This window comes from Theropithecus gelada, chromosome 3 (assembly GCF_003255815.1).
Source record: "Theropithecus gelada isolate Dixy chromosome 3, Tgel_1.0, whole genome shotgun sequence".
Taxonomy (NCBI): Eukaryota; Metazoa; Chordata; class Mammalia; order Primates; family Cercopithecidae; genus Theropithecus; species Theropithecus gelada.
The window spans coordinates 46001845-46018396 of record NC_037670.1 but is presented as its reverse complement, the minus strand read 5'-3'; the positions used below and the strand labels follow the sequence as shown (position 1 = coordinate 46018396).

At 41.7% G+C, this 16552-nt stretch overlaps 1 protein-coding gene across 3 annotated transcripts; it reads left to right on the top strand.

The window, feature by feature from the left end:
• Positions 1–14068: 14068 nt before the first annotated feature.
• Positions 14069–15886, top strand: LOC112620048 (alpha-enolase-like). 3 transcript variants are annotated; one of them, XM_025378059.1, is made up of 2 exons: positions 14104–14373; positions 14433–15508. In XM_025378059.1, exons 1-2 carry the CDS (start codon positions 14347–14349, stop codon positions 15495–15497), a joined length of 1092 nt encoding a protein of 363 aa, XP_025233844.1. In that variant the 5' UTR covers positions 14104–14346; the 3' UTR covers positions 15498–15508. The 3 variants fall into 3 exon arrangements, with proteins under 3 accessions (XP_025233841.1, XP_025233844.1, XP_025233842.1); XM_025378057.1 differs by having other exon boundaries at positions 14193–14373; positions 14494–15823; XM_025378056.1 differs by having other exon boundaries at positions 14069–15886.
• Positions 15887–16552: the final 666 nt, after the last annotated feature.

Sequence of the window (16552 nt, the reverse complement as noted above, 5' to 3'; positions counted from 1 at the left end):
TTTTTTTTTTTTTTGAGACAGAGTCTCGCTCTGTCGCCCAGGCTGGAGTGCAGTGGCGCGATCTCGGCTCACTGCAAGCTCCGCCTCCCGGATTCACACGATTCTCCTGCCTCAGCCTCCCAAGTAGCTGGGACTACAGGTGCCCGCCACCTCGCCCGGCTACTTTTTTGTATTTTTTAGTAGAGACGGGGTTTCACTGTGTTAGCCAGGATGGTCTCGATCTCCTGACCTCGTGATCCGCCCATCTCGGCCTCCCAAAGTGCTGGGATTACAGGCTTGAGCCACCGCACCCAGCTATCTTTTCTTACTTATATTACTTTCCTATGTTAACTAACCACTCATGCTTAAAATGATAATATAGAAGGAAAGGGAAAGAGAGGTGATATGTTTGACTGTGTCCCCATGCAAATCTCAACTCAAATTATATCTCCCAGAACTCACACATGTTGTGGGAGGGACCCAGGAGGAGGTACTTGAATCATAGGACCAGTCTTTCCATGCTGGTCTCATGACAGTGAATAAGTTTCACAAGATCAGATGGGTTTATCAAGGGTTTCCACTTTTGCTTCTTCCTCATTTTCTCTTGCCGCCACCATGTAAGAAGTGCCTTTCACCTCCTGTCATGATTCTGAAGCCTCCTCAGCCATGTGGAACTGCAAGTCCAATTAAACTTCTTTTTGTTCCCAGTCTCAGGTAGGTCTTTATCAGCAGTGCAAAAATGTACTAACTCAATAGAGCAACCATTGTTCCTTTTCCTTTCAGTCCTTCCTTAATTATCAGTAAGCCAAAAGTAAAAAGTATTAGAATGTGTGCATATTAAAAAGTGATATAAAAACAGTTGCATTAGTTTAGGGTAGTGTTTGCACTGTTTCAGAAAATATATTTGCATATACATGCTACCAAATATGAATTATGTGATTTTGGTGATTCCACATAAGAATTATATTCTCTGAGATTTGTATTAAAACTGTCATTGTATGAGAAAAAGAGTAACAGTAAAATTTATGTTAATGATTTAAAATTTTATTTTATTTTTATTTTGACATTAAATAGCAAATAAAAATAAATAACTCAGAAACATGAAATGAAGAAAAAAAATTATATTGTAATACCTTTAGCAGCATGTTTTTCCTGAATTTTGAATAAGAGTCTTCACATTTTCATTTTTACTGGGCCTCACAAATTACTTAAGACCCTGCACCCCTACCCACTGACTGGTTTGAGCATAAGATAATTGATGCAGAATCGGTTTTCATTAAGATCAAAACCCTGGAGGAATTCAATTACATTTTTGCTGCCCTTTCCTGAGGATAGCTTAGTTCTAAATGTTGACCGCTTCTTGTAATAACTGCATGGTGCAAGTCTCAAAGCTTTCTTTGTCTTGCCAGGACTTAAAACGCTAGATAATCTGCCTGTTTCCATAAATTTAAAAAAAAAATTGTCTTCTATTTCTCAAGTTACCTGTACTCCATAACCTTGGTTCCATGATACCAAACCACAGGTTATTTTCTCTCACATTAAAATGAGAGGCCCTGTATGTAAGTGCCTGAATAAATCTTTCATGACTTTAATTATAGGTAATACTATGTTAAATTTGCCTCCAATAGATGACTGCAAAATCATCTTACTGGAAATGTTGAAATTAAAATATTTTCTTGATAGAAATTATAAACTCCTGAAAGCTGACCATAATTTATAAGATTATAGATTTTTAGTGAAGTTATTTTAAAGTGGTGGTGGTCGGTTGGATGATATATGGATTTACTTCTGACAGCAAAGCTGTGTTGCTTTATACTTCAAATCAGTGGTTAAAACCAGATTCTCGTAGAGGCCAGGAGAGCTCTAAAGCTGTATTAAGGGCCAACAAGAGGACTGGATCAAGGATGCCAATTGGATAGCAGTCCAGATCTTTTTTCCTATACCATTGCTCCAACTGTCGAGTTTCATGCAATAAGCTAGACCTCTAGTAAGCTTTCATTGGGGGAAGCCATTGTGGGGTTTAAAGGACAACACAGCAACAAATCTCTCACCATCACTTTACCAAAGAACCTGATCTTTATAAGACAAAAATAATGAAAGATAAAGAGAACATAAAGAATTTTATAGGAGTTGGCCATAAGATGGCTGATTGGAAGAATATGCAGTCCATGGCACTCACAAAGAGGAACAAAAGGGGTGAGTGAATACAGCACCTTCAACTGAAACATCCAGATTCTTGCATTGGGACTGATTAGGCAAACAACTCGGCCCATGGAGAATGAAGAAAAGCAGGGTAGGGCAAAGGCCCACCAGGGAACAACACAGTGCCAAGGGAGCCCTCACCCCTAACCAAGGGAAGCAGTGAGTGATTGTGTGATCCCACTTGGGAAACCATCTTCTCCCACAGATCTTTGCAACCTTCAGATCAGGAGGTCCCCTCGTGAGCACACACCACCAGGACCTTGGGTCCAACACACAGAACTGTGTAGTCTCAGCAGAGCAGCTGCTCAGTCACACACGGAGACCCAGGAGCTTTCCATACTCTGGCCCTGGGATTTCCAACAAACGTGTCTGCAACTCAGGCAAAACAGGAGGTCTGTACAGACCTCTAGGAAGGGGAATGAATCCAAGGAGCTCAACAGTGTCATTCTGCAGGCCCCACTTCCATGGCACTTCACAAGATAAGACTCACTGGTTTGGAATTCCAGCGAGCCCATGGCAACAGGGTAGAGCCTGGCTGAGACAGGACAGAGTTCCCCAGGGGAGGAGTGGCTGCCATTTCTGTAGTCCAGTCAACTCAGCTGTTCCAGCCTGCCAGTTTTGGAGAGTGCAAATGGCCCGGTCAAGGAAGGGTCCCCCACCAAGACAGCACAGCTGCTTTGCCAGATCATTGCCAGACCGCTTCTTCAAATGGGACCCTGATCCATTCCTCCTCACTGGGCAGGACCTCCATGCCAGTGCTTCAACTACCCCAGCCAGTTTCCTATGAACGGAGCTCTGATCTCTCCCCGGGGTGGAGCCCTGGAGGAGGGGCAAGCCATGATCACCACTCTTTGGTTGACTCAGTCATTTCATCTGGCTTTGGAAAGTCCAAACAATCCAGACAAGAAAGACTACCCCCAAATCACGTGACCACTTTGCCAAATCACGGACAGATACTTGCTTGCTTGGGGTCCACTCCAGACCCTAAGTGCCTTGGTTTTTCCTGTATCTAGAGTTATCACCAACAAAGGTTGGGAAACAGAAAAGATGACAGCCTGCTCCTTCTTCTGGAAACTTCATCCCAGCAGGGTATTGACCTGTTGCTGGCCCAAAAAGTGTCCCATGGGTGGGGCAGGCTGCCATGGTGGCTGTTCAGGAGTCTCAGTCAATCCAGCCTGTGGGACCTGGAGAGCTCATAGTGAACGGAGTCTGAAAGGATTCCCAACACAGCATTCCTGCTCTACCAAAAAACACCCAGACTACTCCTTTAAGTGAGCCCCTGATCCTGTTCCTCCTGACAGGGTGAGACCTTCAATCAGGGGTCTCCAGCCACCTCCTACTGGCACATTTGGGCCGGCAACAGGTCAATACCTTGCTGGGATGAAGCTTCCAGAGGAAGGAGCAGGCTGTCATCTTTTCTCTTTCCCAACCTTCACTGGTGATACCTCTAGATACAGAAAAAACCAAGGCAATTAGGGTCTGGGGTGGACCCCAAGCAAGCTTCAGCAGCCCTACAGAAAAGTGGCATATTTAAAGAAAAATAAGCAAACAGAAAACAACCACAACAAAAAGACCCCACAAAACTCCGTGGAAAGGTCAGCATCCTCAAAGATCAAAGGTAGATAAGCCCACAAAGATGAGAAAGAATCAGCACAAAAACACTGAAAACTCAAAAAGCCAGAAGGCCCTTCTCTTCCAGATGACTGCAACACCTCTGAAGCAAGAGCTCAGAACTGAGCCGAGGCTGAGATGGCTGAAATGATAGAGGTAGAATTCAGAGGGTGGGTAATAATGAACTTGCCTGAGCTAAAGGAGCATGTTGTAACCTAATGCAAAGAAGATAAGAATCGTAGTAAAACAATACAGGAGCTGACAGCTAAAATAGCCAGTTTAGAGAGAAACACCAACCTGTTAGACCTGAGAAACACACTACAGGAACTTCAATGCAATCACAAACATTCATAGCAGAATAGACCAAGTGAAGAAAAGAATTTCAGAGCTTGAAGACCGTCTTTCTGAAATAAGACAAGCAGACAATAATAGAGAAAAAAAAGAATGAAAAGGAATGAAAGAAAACCTCTGAGAAATATGGAATTATATAAAGAGACTGAACCTATGACTGATTGGGATACCTGAATGAGACAAAGAGAATGGAACCAATTTGAAAAAAATACTTTAGGATATCAACCATAAGGACTTCCCCAACCTGGCTAGACAGGCCAACATTCAAATTCAGGAAATGCAGAGAACTTCAGTAAGATACTCCGTGAGAAGATCATCTCCAAAACACATAATAATCAGATGCTCCAAGGTCGAAATGAAAGAAAAAAATGTTAATGGCAGCCAGAGAGAAAGGCCAGGTCACTTAAAAAGGGACCCATCTCACAACAGACCCATTTCACAAGCAACGATACACATAGGCTCAAAGTAAAGGGATGGAGAAAAATTTACCAAGCAAATGGAAAACAGAAAAAAGCAAAGGTTGCAATCCTAGTTTTTGACAAAACACACTTTAAACCCACAAAGATCAAAAAAGACAAAGAAAGGCATTACACAATGGTAAAGGGTCATTTCAAGAAGAAGAGCTAACTAGCCTGAAAATGTATGCACCCAATACAGGAACAACGAGATTTAAAAAGCAGGTTCTTAGAGACTTTCAAAGAGACTTAGACTCACACATAATTGGGAGACTTTAATACTCCACTGACAATGTTAAACAGATTATAGAGACAGAAAATTAACAAAGATATTCAGTACCTTACTCAGCTCTGAATCAAGTGGATCTGATAGATATCTCTAGAACTCTTCACCCAAAAGCAACAGAATATACATTCTTCTCATCTCCACATGGCACTTACTCTAAAATTGATCACAGAATTGGAAGTAAAACATTCTTCGGCAACTGCAAAAGAACTGAAGTCATAACAGACAGGCTCTCAGACCACAGCACAATCAAATTAGAACCCAATATTAAGAAACTCACTCAAAACCACACAACTACATAAAAATCAAACAACCTGCTCCTGAATGACTCTTAGGTGAAAAATGAAATTAAGGTAGAAACCGAGAAGTTCTTTGAAACCAGTGAGAACAAAGATATCAGGTACCGGAATTCCTGGGACACAGCTAAAGCATGATAAATAGGGAAATTTGTAGCACTAAATGCCTATATCAAAAAGCTAGACAGATCTTAAGTCAAAAACCTAACATCACAACTGAAAGAACTAGAGAACCTAGACCAAACAAATTCCAAAGCAAGCAGAAGACAAGAAATAACCAAGATCAGAGTGGAACTGAAGGAGATAAAGACACAAAGACTCTTCAAAAAATCAACAAATTCAGGAGCGGGTTTTTTGAAAAAATTATTAAAATAGACTGCCAGCTATACTAATAAAGAAGAAATGAAGGAAAAATCAAACACAATCAGAAATGATCAGGAGTGTATTACCACTTACCCCACAGATATATAAACAACCATAAAAGAATACTGTAAACACTTCTACACACATAAGCTACAAAATATATAAAAAATTGATAAATTTCTAGACACATACACCCTCCCAAGACTGAACCAGGAAGAAACTAAATCCCTGAATAGACCAATAATGAGTTCTAAAACTGAGGCAATAATAAAGAGCCTACCAACCATAAATAGCCCAGGACCAGATGAATTCACAGCTGAATTCTACCACAGGTACAAAGAAGAGCTGGTACCATTTCTGCTGAAACTATATCAAAAAAATTGAAAAGGAGAGACTCCTCCCTAACTTATTTCATGAGGCTAACATCATAGTGACACCAAAGCCTGACAGACATACAGAAAAAAAAAACAAAAACAAAAAAACCCAAAAAACTTCAGGCCAATATCCTTGATGAACATTGATGCAAAAATCCTCAGTAAAATACTGGAAAACCAAATCCAGCAGCACATCAAAAAGCGTATCCATCACAATCAAGTAGGCTTCCTCCTTGGGATGCAAGGTTGGTTCAACATATGCAAATCAAGAAATGTGATTCATCACATATAAACAGAAATAAGACAAAAAAAACACATAATTATTTCAACAGATGCAGAAAAGGCTTTGATCTGATTCAGTATTCCTTCATGTTAAAAACGCTCAATAAACTGAGTAATGAAGGAAAATACCTCAAAATCATAAAAGCCATATATGACAAACATGACAAACCCAGAGCCAATATCATACTAAGTAGGCAAAAGACGGAAACATTCCCCTTGAAAACCAGCACAAGACAAGGATGTCCTCTCTCGCCACTCCTATTCAACATAGGAAACATAGGAAAGTTCTGGATAGGGCAATAAGGCAACAGAAAGAAATAAAGGGCATTCAAATAGAAAGAGACGAAGTCTGTTTGCAGATGACGCAATCCTACATCTAGAAAACCCCATCATCTCACCCCAAAAGCTTCTTAAGCTGATAAGCAACTTTAGCAAAGTCTCAGGGTACAAACTCAATGTGCAAAAATTTCTAGCATTCCTATATACTGACAACAAGCAACCAGAGAGACAAGTCATGAATGAACTCCCTTTCACAATTGCCACAAAAAGAATAAAATACCTAGGAATACAGCTAACAAGGGAAGTGAAGGACCTTTTCAAGGAGAACTACAAACCACTGCTCAAGGAAATCAGAGAGGACACAGCAGAGAAAAACATTCCATGCTCGTTGTATTAGTTTGTTTTCACACTGCTGATAAAGACATACCTAAGACTGGAAACAAAAAAAGGTTTAATTGGAATTACAGTTCCACATGGCTGGGGAGTCCTCAGAATCATGGCAGGAGGTGAAAGGCACTTCTTACATGGCAACATCAAGAGAAAAATGAGGAAGAAGCAAAAGCAGAAACTCTTATAAACCCATCAGATCTTGTGAGACTTATTCACTATCACGAGAATAATACAGGAAAGACCAGACCCCATGATTCCATCGTCTCCTCCTGGGTCCCTCCCACAACACAAGGGAATTCTGGGAGATACACTCGAGATGAGATTTGGGGGAGGACACAGCCAAACCATATCATCATGCCCTCACATTTCAAAACCAGTTATGAATTCCCCACAGTCCCCCAAGTTCTTAACTCATTTCAGCATTAACCCAAAAGTACACAAGTCCAAAGTCTCATCTGAGACAAGACAAGTCGCTTCCACTTCTGATCCTGTAAAATCAAAAGCAAGCTAGTTATTTTCTAGATACAATGGGGGTACAGGTATTGGGTAAATTCAGCCATTCCAAATGGGAGAAATTGGCCACAACAAAGAAGTTACAGGGGCCCATACAGGTCCAAAATCCAGCAGGGCAGTCAAATTTTAAAGCTCCAAAATGATCTCCTTTGATTCTATGTCCCAAATCCAGATTACACTGATGCAAGAGGTAAATTCCCATAATCTGGGGCAGCTCCACCTCTGTGGCTTCACAGCGTACAGACTCCCTCCTGGCTGCTTTCACAAGCTGGCATTGAGTGTCTGCAACTTTTGCAGGTGCACGGTTCAAGCTGCCAGTGGATCTACCATTCTGGGGTCGGGAGGATGGTGGCCCTCTTCTCACAGCTCCACCAGGCAGTGCCCTAGGAGGGACTCTGTGTAGTTGCTCTCACCACACATTTCCCTTCTGTGCTGCTCTAGCAGAAGTTCTCCATGAGGACCCCACCGCTGCAATAACTTTTGCCTGGGCATCCAGGTGTTTTCATACATCTTCTGAAATCTACGTGGAGGTCCCAAACCTCAAATCTTGACTTCCGTGTACCCGCAGACTGAATACCACATGGAAGCTTCTGAGGTTTGGGACTTCCACCCTCTGAAGCCACAACCCAAGCTCTATGTTGGCCCCTTTCAGTCACAGCTAGAGTGGCTGGAACACAGGGCACCAACTCCCTAGGCTGTACGCAGCATGGGGCCCCTGGGCCTGGCCCACAAAACCACTTTTTCCTCCTGGGCATCCAGGCCTCTGATGGGAAGGGCTGCTGTGAAGGTCTGTGACATGGCCTGGAGAAATTTTTACCATGGTCTTGGGGATTAGGCTCCTGGTTACTTATGCAAATTTCTGCAGCCAGCTTGAATTTCTCCCCAGAAAATTGGCTTTTCTTTTCTATCACACTGTCAGGCTACAAATTTTCTGAACTTTTACACTCTGAGCCCATTATAAAATTGAATGCCATTAACAGTACTCATGTCACCTCTTGAATGATTTCCTGCTTAACAAATTTATTCTGCTAGATACCCTAAATCATCTCTCCGAAGTTCAAAGTTCCACAAATCTCTAGGGCAGGGGCAAAATGCTGCCAGTCTCTTTGCTAAAACATAACAAGAGTCACGTTTGCTCCAGTTCCCAACAAGTTCCTTATCTCCATCTGAGACCACCTCAGCCTGGACCTTAATGTCCATATCGCTATCAGCATTTTGGGCAAAGCCATTCAACAAGTCTCTAGGAAGTTCCAAACTTTCTCACAGTTTCCTGTATTCTTCTGAGCCCTCCAACCTGTTCCAATCTCTGCCTGTTACCGAGTTCCAAAGTCACTTCCACGTTTTGGGGTATCTTTTCAGCAACTCCGCACTCTACTGGTACCAACTTACTGTATCAGTTTGTTACACGCTGCTTATAAAGACATAGCCAAAACTGAGAACAAAAAGAGGTTTAATTGGACTAACAGTTCCACATGACTGGGGAGGCCTCAGAATCATGATGGGAGGCAAAAGGCACTTCTTACATGGCCACAGCAAGAAAAAAATGAGGGAGAAACAAAAGCAGATACTCCTGATAAATTCATCAGATCTTGTGATGCTTATTCACTATAATGAGAATAGCATGGGAAAGACCAGCCCCCATGATTCAATTACCTCCTCCTGGGTGCCTCCCACAACACATGGGAATTCTGGGAGATACAATTCAAGTTGAGATTTGGGCAGGGACACAGCCAAACCATATCACTCATGGATAGAAGGAATCAATATCATTGAAATGTCGATACTTCCCAAAGTAATTTATAGATTCAATGCTATTCCCATTAAAATATCATTGACATCCTTCACAGAATTAGAAAAAAAAAACTATTTTAAAATTCATATGGAACCAAAAAGGAGCCTGAACAGCTGAGACAATCCTAAGAAAAAAGAACAAAGCTGGAGTCATCACACTACCTGACTTCAAACTATACTACAAGGCTACAGTAACCAAAATAGCATGGCATTGGTACAAAAACAGACACATAGACCAATGGAACAGAATACAGAACTCAGAAATAAGATCACACACCTACAACCATCTGATCTTCAACAAACCTGACAAAAACAAGCAATGGGAAAAGGATTTTCTATTAAATAAATGGTGCTGGGATAACTGGCTGGCCAGATGAAAAAAAAAATTGCACCCAAACCCCTTGCTTATACCTTCTTCAAAAATTAGCTCAAGATGGATTAAAGATTTAAGTGTAAAACCCAAAACTATAAAAATCCTAGAAGACAATCTAGGCAGTACCATTCAGGACATAGGCACAGACAAAGATTTTATGATAAAAATGCCTAAAGCAATTGCAACAAAAGCTAAAATTGACAAATGGGGTCTAGTTGAACTAAAGAGCTTCTCCACAGCAAAAGAAACTATCATCAAAGTGAACAGACAACCTATAGAACAGGAGAAAACTTACAATCTATTCATCTGACAAAGGTCTAACAACCAGCATCTACAGGGAACTTAAGCAAATTTACAGGGAAAAAAAAAAACCCTCATTAAAAAGTGGGCAATGGGCACAAGCAGATATTTCTCAAAAGGAGACATACATGTGAACAAAAAACATTGGAAAAAAGCTCAAAATCACTAATCATTAGAGAAATGCAAATAAAAACTACAGTGAGATATCATTTCTCACCAATAAGAATGGCTATTAGTAAAAAGTCAAAAATTTACAGATGCTCGTGAGGTTGTGGAGAAAAAGGAATGCTTATATACTGTTAGTGGGACAGGAAATTAGTTCAAACATTATGGAAGACAGTGTGGCAATTCCTCAAAGATCTAGAAGCAGAAATACCATTTGACCCAGCAATCTCATTACTGTATATATACCCAAAGGAATATAAATAATTCTATTATAAAGATACATGCATATGTATGTTCATTGCAGCACTAATCACATTAGCAAAGACATGGAACCAAACTAAACATCCTTCAATGACAGACTGGATAAAGAACACATCATGGACTACGACGCAGCCATAAAAAGAAACAAGATCACGTCCTTTGCAGGGACACAGACGGAGCTGGAAGCCCATCATCCTCAGGAAACTAATCCAGGAACACAAAACCAAATCTCATGTTTTCTCATTTGTAAGTTGGAGCTGAATGATGAGAACGCATGGACACATGGGAGAGAGGGACAAAGTACACTGGGCCCTGTTAGAGAGTCGGGGGTTGGAGGAGGAAGAGCATCACGAAGAATAGCTAATGGATGCTGGGCTTAATACCCAGGTAATGGGTTGATCTGTGAGGCAAACCACCATGGTACATTTACCTATGTAACAAACCTGCACATCCTACACAGGTATCCCTGAACTTAAAAGTGGGGGAGAAAAAGAATCACATTTTGAGCAGCCAGATTTTATATTTTCCCCGAGCTCTTTCAATATTACCTACAGTGTATTAGCATGGGTGGAGATTTTTGCATGTGATAGTTCTAGTTTTTGTTCCATTTTTATTTTGCTTGCTTTGTAAATGTCATTCTAGGTACTTGTTTCATAACAGAATAGCAGAATTGATGCAACTACATTAAAATAGAAAGGGAGACACAGTGTCTGGCTGCCTTGGGCATTTCTGTGAAGTCTTTCAGAGGTCTTAATTTTTAATAGCTATGCTATCAGATTCTCAGTCTTGGCATTAGGGCTAGGTGTTAGAACTTCCCATCAAGTGTTCTGATTATGGACTCTGCTCCTTACCATAAAATGAAGATAAATGAATAAATATTTTTAAAAGAATTTTCTAAATAAACACACTGGGGCCTTTTGGAGAATGGAAGTTGGGAGGAGGGAGAGCATCAGGAAAAATGACCAATAGGTACTAGGCTTAATACTGGGGTGATGAAATAATCTGTACAACAAACCTGTACTTGTAACAAATCTGCACTTGTACCCCTGAACTTAAAATAAAAGTTTTTTTAAAAAATTTCTAAATAAATGAAGTTTCTTTTTTCAGCAAGTATTTTTTATTAAGATCACCACTGATAGAACCATTACAATTATGCAATTTATACTCCTCTCTTCCTAGACTCTTAACTTACGTTGAAAATTAAAGCCACTGGAATGAAATATAACATATTAATACACCAGGAACCATTGTGCATTGTAAGCCATTTGCACCTCCCCTAACAGGTCCCACAATAGTGTAATCTGTAATATTGGAGTTTGTTTCTACTTTCTGCCTTCTCCTCCTGTCCATTCAGAATAGCATCATACTTACATTAACTTTATTATGTATTTGCTATTTACTTAGTTTACCAATCTAAAACTATATTCATTTGACATTTAAGGGGGAAAAATAATTTGCAAAGTCCCTACAATTCCATCCAAACATTTCATTTAATTAGCCTGTGCCCCAGGTATTAGGTCTAGCATTCAAGTCTGAAAAAAAATCAAGTAGGCTAAATGAAATGAATGTGTGAATTAACTCTAAAAATGCCCTATTGCTGGTGGAGTTGAAAAACAAAATGTATGGTTGTTTTGAATATACACATCTTTTAAGACAGTCGATGGCCTCTTTTAAAACAGCCTCAGAGAACTCTCAACCATCAGAGTCACAGGCATCCACATTTCCAGGTTGGAAATCATTCAGGGCTTCTGACATAGTACATGCAAGAAAAGCTCCTGCTTTCCAACTGTGATGCATCAAAGGAGCCTTTTCTAATCAGCTTGATGTTATAAAATCAAGTGAATAACAAGAAACCAAAAGGTGGCTCTAGGTTCCTTTTTAAGTTCTAATATTTGGGAAAATAGTCTAGATTATTAAAATCTCCAGAGAATGACAATACATCCTCCCCGTATCACAGGACACTGACAGTCTAAGCTCTGATTTAAAGGTACTCCAGTAGCATGCTTTTGGATGTTTTGATTAGTGTTATCCAAATTAATATTACTTAAGAATAAAAATCACCAATCCATTAATAACAATCTTAAAAGATCAAAATCTGTGTGTCAGAATTAACCTGTGCAAAATCTGGGTGCATCCTGTGCTATTACTTATTATCCCTTTGAGTTTATGAATAAAAAGTTGCATTTTCAGAATTATTTATATCAAGGATCTCCCGATTTTTCACCACGTCGTATTGCTTCTTATGATTTTTTATGTTGAAAAAACTGCATGTTCTTTTAAGAACACAAAAATTAGGCCAGGCATGGTGACTCACACCTGTAATCCCAGCACTTTGGGAAGCCGAGGTGGGTGGATAACCTGAGGTCAGGAGATCGAGACCAGCCTGACTAACATGGCAAAACCCCATCTCTACTAAAAGTACAAATTAGCCAGGCTTGGTGGCAAGCACCTGTAATCCCAGATACTTGGTAGGCTGAGGCAGGAGAATCGCTTAAACCCAGGAGGCGGAGGTTGCAGTGAGCCAAGATTGCGCAATTGCACTACAGCCTGGGCAACAAAGGGGAAACTCCATCTCCATCTCCATCTGAGCCTGTGAATTAGAACAGAAATACACATTCTTTTGCAGCCCAAATGAAGGGCATAATAAAATTTGTGAGGGATGTAGAACAGCAAGAAACTCATGTGCATACACCAGAAGGAACATGGCCAGTCTTTAACAGCAACTTCAGACAGTGATCTGAGCAGGGATGGTATCAGTGAATGGAGCAGATTACCAATTCCTTCCCACCGACCCTTTAATTTTTCATTGTGATAAGAACATTTAACTCAAGATCTATCTTCTTAACAAAGTTTTAAGGGCACAAAATTGCTAACTACAGGAACAGTGTTATACAACAGATCTCTAGAATCTATTTATCTTGCATCACTGACACTTTACACCCATTGATTAGCAACTCCCTATCCCTTCCTCCTCCCGTCCCCTGGCAACCATAATTCTACTCTTTGCTTTGATTAATTTAACTATTTCATATGCCTCATATAAGTGGAACCACGCAATATTTGTCCGTCTGCAGCTGGTTTATTCCACTTAGCGTGATGTTGCCAAGGTTCATCCACGTTGTCACGTATTATAAGAGTTCCTTCTTTTTTAAGGTGGAATAATATTTCATTGTATGTTCATGCCACATTTCCTTCATCCATTCATCTGTGATAAACATTTAACTTCTTTCCCCATCTTGGTTATTGTGAGTAGTGCTCCAGTGAACTTGGGAGTGTAAATATTTCCTTATCATTTCTAGTCCAATTATTTTAAATACCCAGAAGTGAAATTGCTAGATCATATGGTAGTTCTACTTTTTTAATATTTAAAAAAGAAGTCTGTACAATTTTTCGTAGAGGCTGCATCATTTTACATTTCCAACCACAGTGCAAAAGGGTTCCAATTACTCCACATCCTGTTAACACTTATCTTTTATTTTGTTTTTATTATAGCTATTCTAACAGACGTGAGGGGATATCTCATTGTGGTTTTTATTAATGTCACCAAAGCAGCACAAGCCTGGGCATCATGGAGAAACCGCCTCTACAGAAAATACAAAAATTAGTCAGGCGTGGTGGTGTGTGCCTGTAGTCTGAGCTACTCAGGAGGTTAAGGTGATAAGATCACTTGAGCCAAGGAGGCTCTGAGGCTGCAGTGAACCGTGATCACCCTACCGCACTCCAGCCTAAGTGACAGAGTGAGACCCTGTCTCAAACAAACAAACAAACAAACAAACAAACAAAAAAGTACAAGTGGAGTAGGTGTGGGGATCCGGAGAGCATAGACCTCGCGGACCTCGCCGGCTTCACACTCACCTCGGTGTCTGCTGCACCCGCCGTTTCTTCTCCTAGGCCACGAGACCCAGCGGCTAGAAATTCACCATGTCTATTCTCAAGGTCCATGCCAGGGAGATCTTTGACTCTCGTGGGAATCCCACTGTTGAGGTTGATCTCTTCACCTCAAAAGGTCTCTTCAGAGCTGCTGTGCCCAGTGGTGCTTCAACTGGTATCTATGAGGCCCTAGAGCTCCGGGACAATGATAAGACTCGCTATATGGGGAAGGGTGTCTCAAAGGCTGTTGAGCACATCAATAAAACTATTGCGCCTGCCCTGGTTAGCAAGAAACTGAACGTCACAGAACAAGAGAAGATTGACAAACTGATGATCGAGATGGACGGAACAGAAAATAAATCTAAGTTTGGTGCGAACGCCATTCTGGGGGTGTCCCTCGCCGTCTGCAAAGCTGGTGCTGTTGAGAAGGGGGTCCCCCTGTACCGCCACATCGCTGACTTGGCTGGCAACTCTGAAGTCATCCTGCCAGTCCCGGCTTTCAATGTCATCAATGGCGGTTCTCATGCTGGCAACAAGCTGGCCATGCAGGAGTTCATGATCCTCCCAGTCGGTGCAGCAAACTTCAGGGAAGCCATGCGCATTGGAGCAGAGGTTTACCACAACCTGAAGAATGTCATCAAGGAGAAATACGGGAAAGATGCCACCAATGTGGGGGATGAAGGCGGGTTTGCTCCCAACATCCTGGAGAATAAAGAAGGCCTGGAGCTGCTGAAGACTGCCATTGGGAAAGCTGGCTACACTGATAAGGTGGTCATTGGCATGGACGTAGCAGCCTCCGAGTTCTTCAGGTCTGGGAAGTATGACCTGGACTTCAAGTCTCCCGATGACCCCAGCAGGTACATCTCACCTGATCAGCTGGCTGACCTGTACAAGTCCTTCATCAAGGAGTACCCAGTGGTGTCTATCGAAGATCCCTTTGACCAGGATGACTGGGGAGCTTGGCAGAAGTTCACGGCCAGTGCAGGAATCCAGGTAGTCGGGGATGATCTCACAGTGGCCAACCCAAAGAGGATTGCCAAGGCTGTGAACGAGAAGTCCTGCAACTGCCTCCTGCTCAAAGTCAACCAGATTGGCTCCGTGACCGAGTCCCTTCAGGCGTGCAAGTTGGCCCAGGCCAATGGTTGGGGCGTCTTGGTGTCTCATCGTTCTGGGGAGACTGAAGATACCTTCATTGCTGACCTGGTTGTGGGGCTGTGCACTGGGCAGATCAAGACTGGCGCCCCTTGCCGATCTGAGCGCTTGGCCAGGTACAACCAGCTCCTCAGAATTGAAGAGGAGCTGGGCAGCAAGGCTAAGTTTGCCGGCAGGAACTTCAGAAACCCCCTGGCCAAGTAAGCTAGGGGCAGGCAAGCCCTTCGGTCACCTGTTGGCTAAATAGACCCCTCCCCTTGTGTCAGCTCGGGCAGCTCGAGGCCCCGACCAACGCTTGCAGGGGTCCCTGCTAGTTAGCGCCCCTCACCCGCCGCCGTGGAGTCCGTGCCGCTTCCTTAGAACTTCCACAGAACCAAGCTCCCCGGAGCCCTGTTTGGCAGCTCTAGCTTTGCCGTCGTGTAATTGGCCCAAATCACTGTTTTTCTCGCCTTACTTTCCACCAAGTGTCTGGAGTCATGTGAGCCTCGTGTCATCTCCGGGGTGGCCACAGGCAAGATGCCCGGTGGTTTTGTGCTTAAAATAAAAAGCCTCAGTGACCCATGAGAAAAAAAAAAAAAAAAAAAAAAAAAAAAGTACAAGTGGCCAGCAGATAGATGAAAAATGCTCATGCTCAACATTACTAATCATCAGGGAAATGCAAATCAAACCCATCTGGTTTTTGAAAGCAGGATTTATGCTCCTGGATTGAGTAAACCTGAAGGGCTCTTGGACAATTTGGGGTGAAGAAATCTCAAGAAAAAAAATATTTATTGGCACCAATAACAGCATGTTGGAGGTCCCAAATAATTAACTGGAGAGAAAGAAAGGAATTCTAGGTACCTTATACTGGATAATCAGTTCATAACAGCTAGATTGCAGATTATGGTCTTCTTTTCAGAATTAGCCATTGATAATTCGGCTTCATTGATTACCTGTTCTTATTCTGTGTCAGTTTTTAGCATACATTCTTTCCTAATTGCTGTGAAAGTTCCTTCATACATTTTTGCTCCTATTCTAATTTTTAACTCCTAATTGTTTTCCTATCTAATCTCATTTATTTTTTCTTACCATTTTTTGTCAGTTGCAAAATGTATCCCCTAGTCATTCTTTAATTCATGGATTTACACATTTTTCACAGGAAGAAACCAAGGCCAGGCAGCAAGCTGAAATTCCACACATTTGAACTCTTAAATCTATGTTTTGACCCTAAAAGGTTGTTAATTCATAGTGTGACCCAGAAACTTCTCAACAACCAGCAT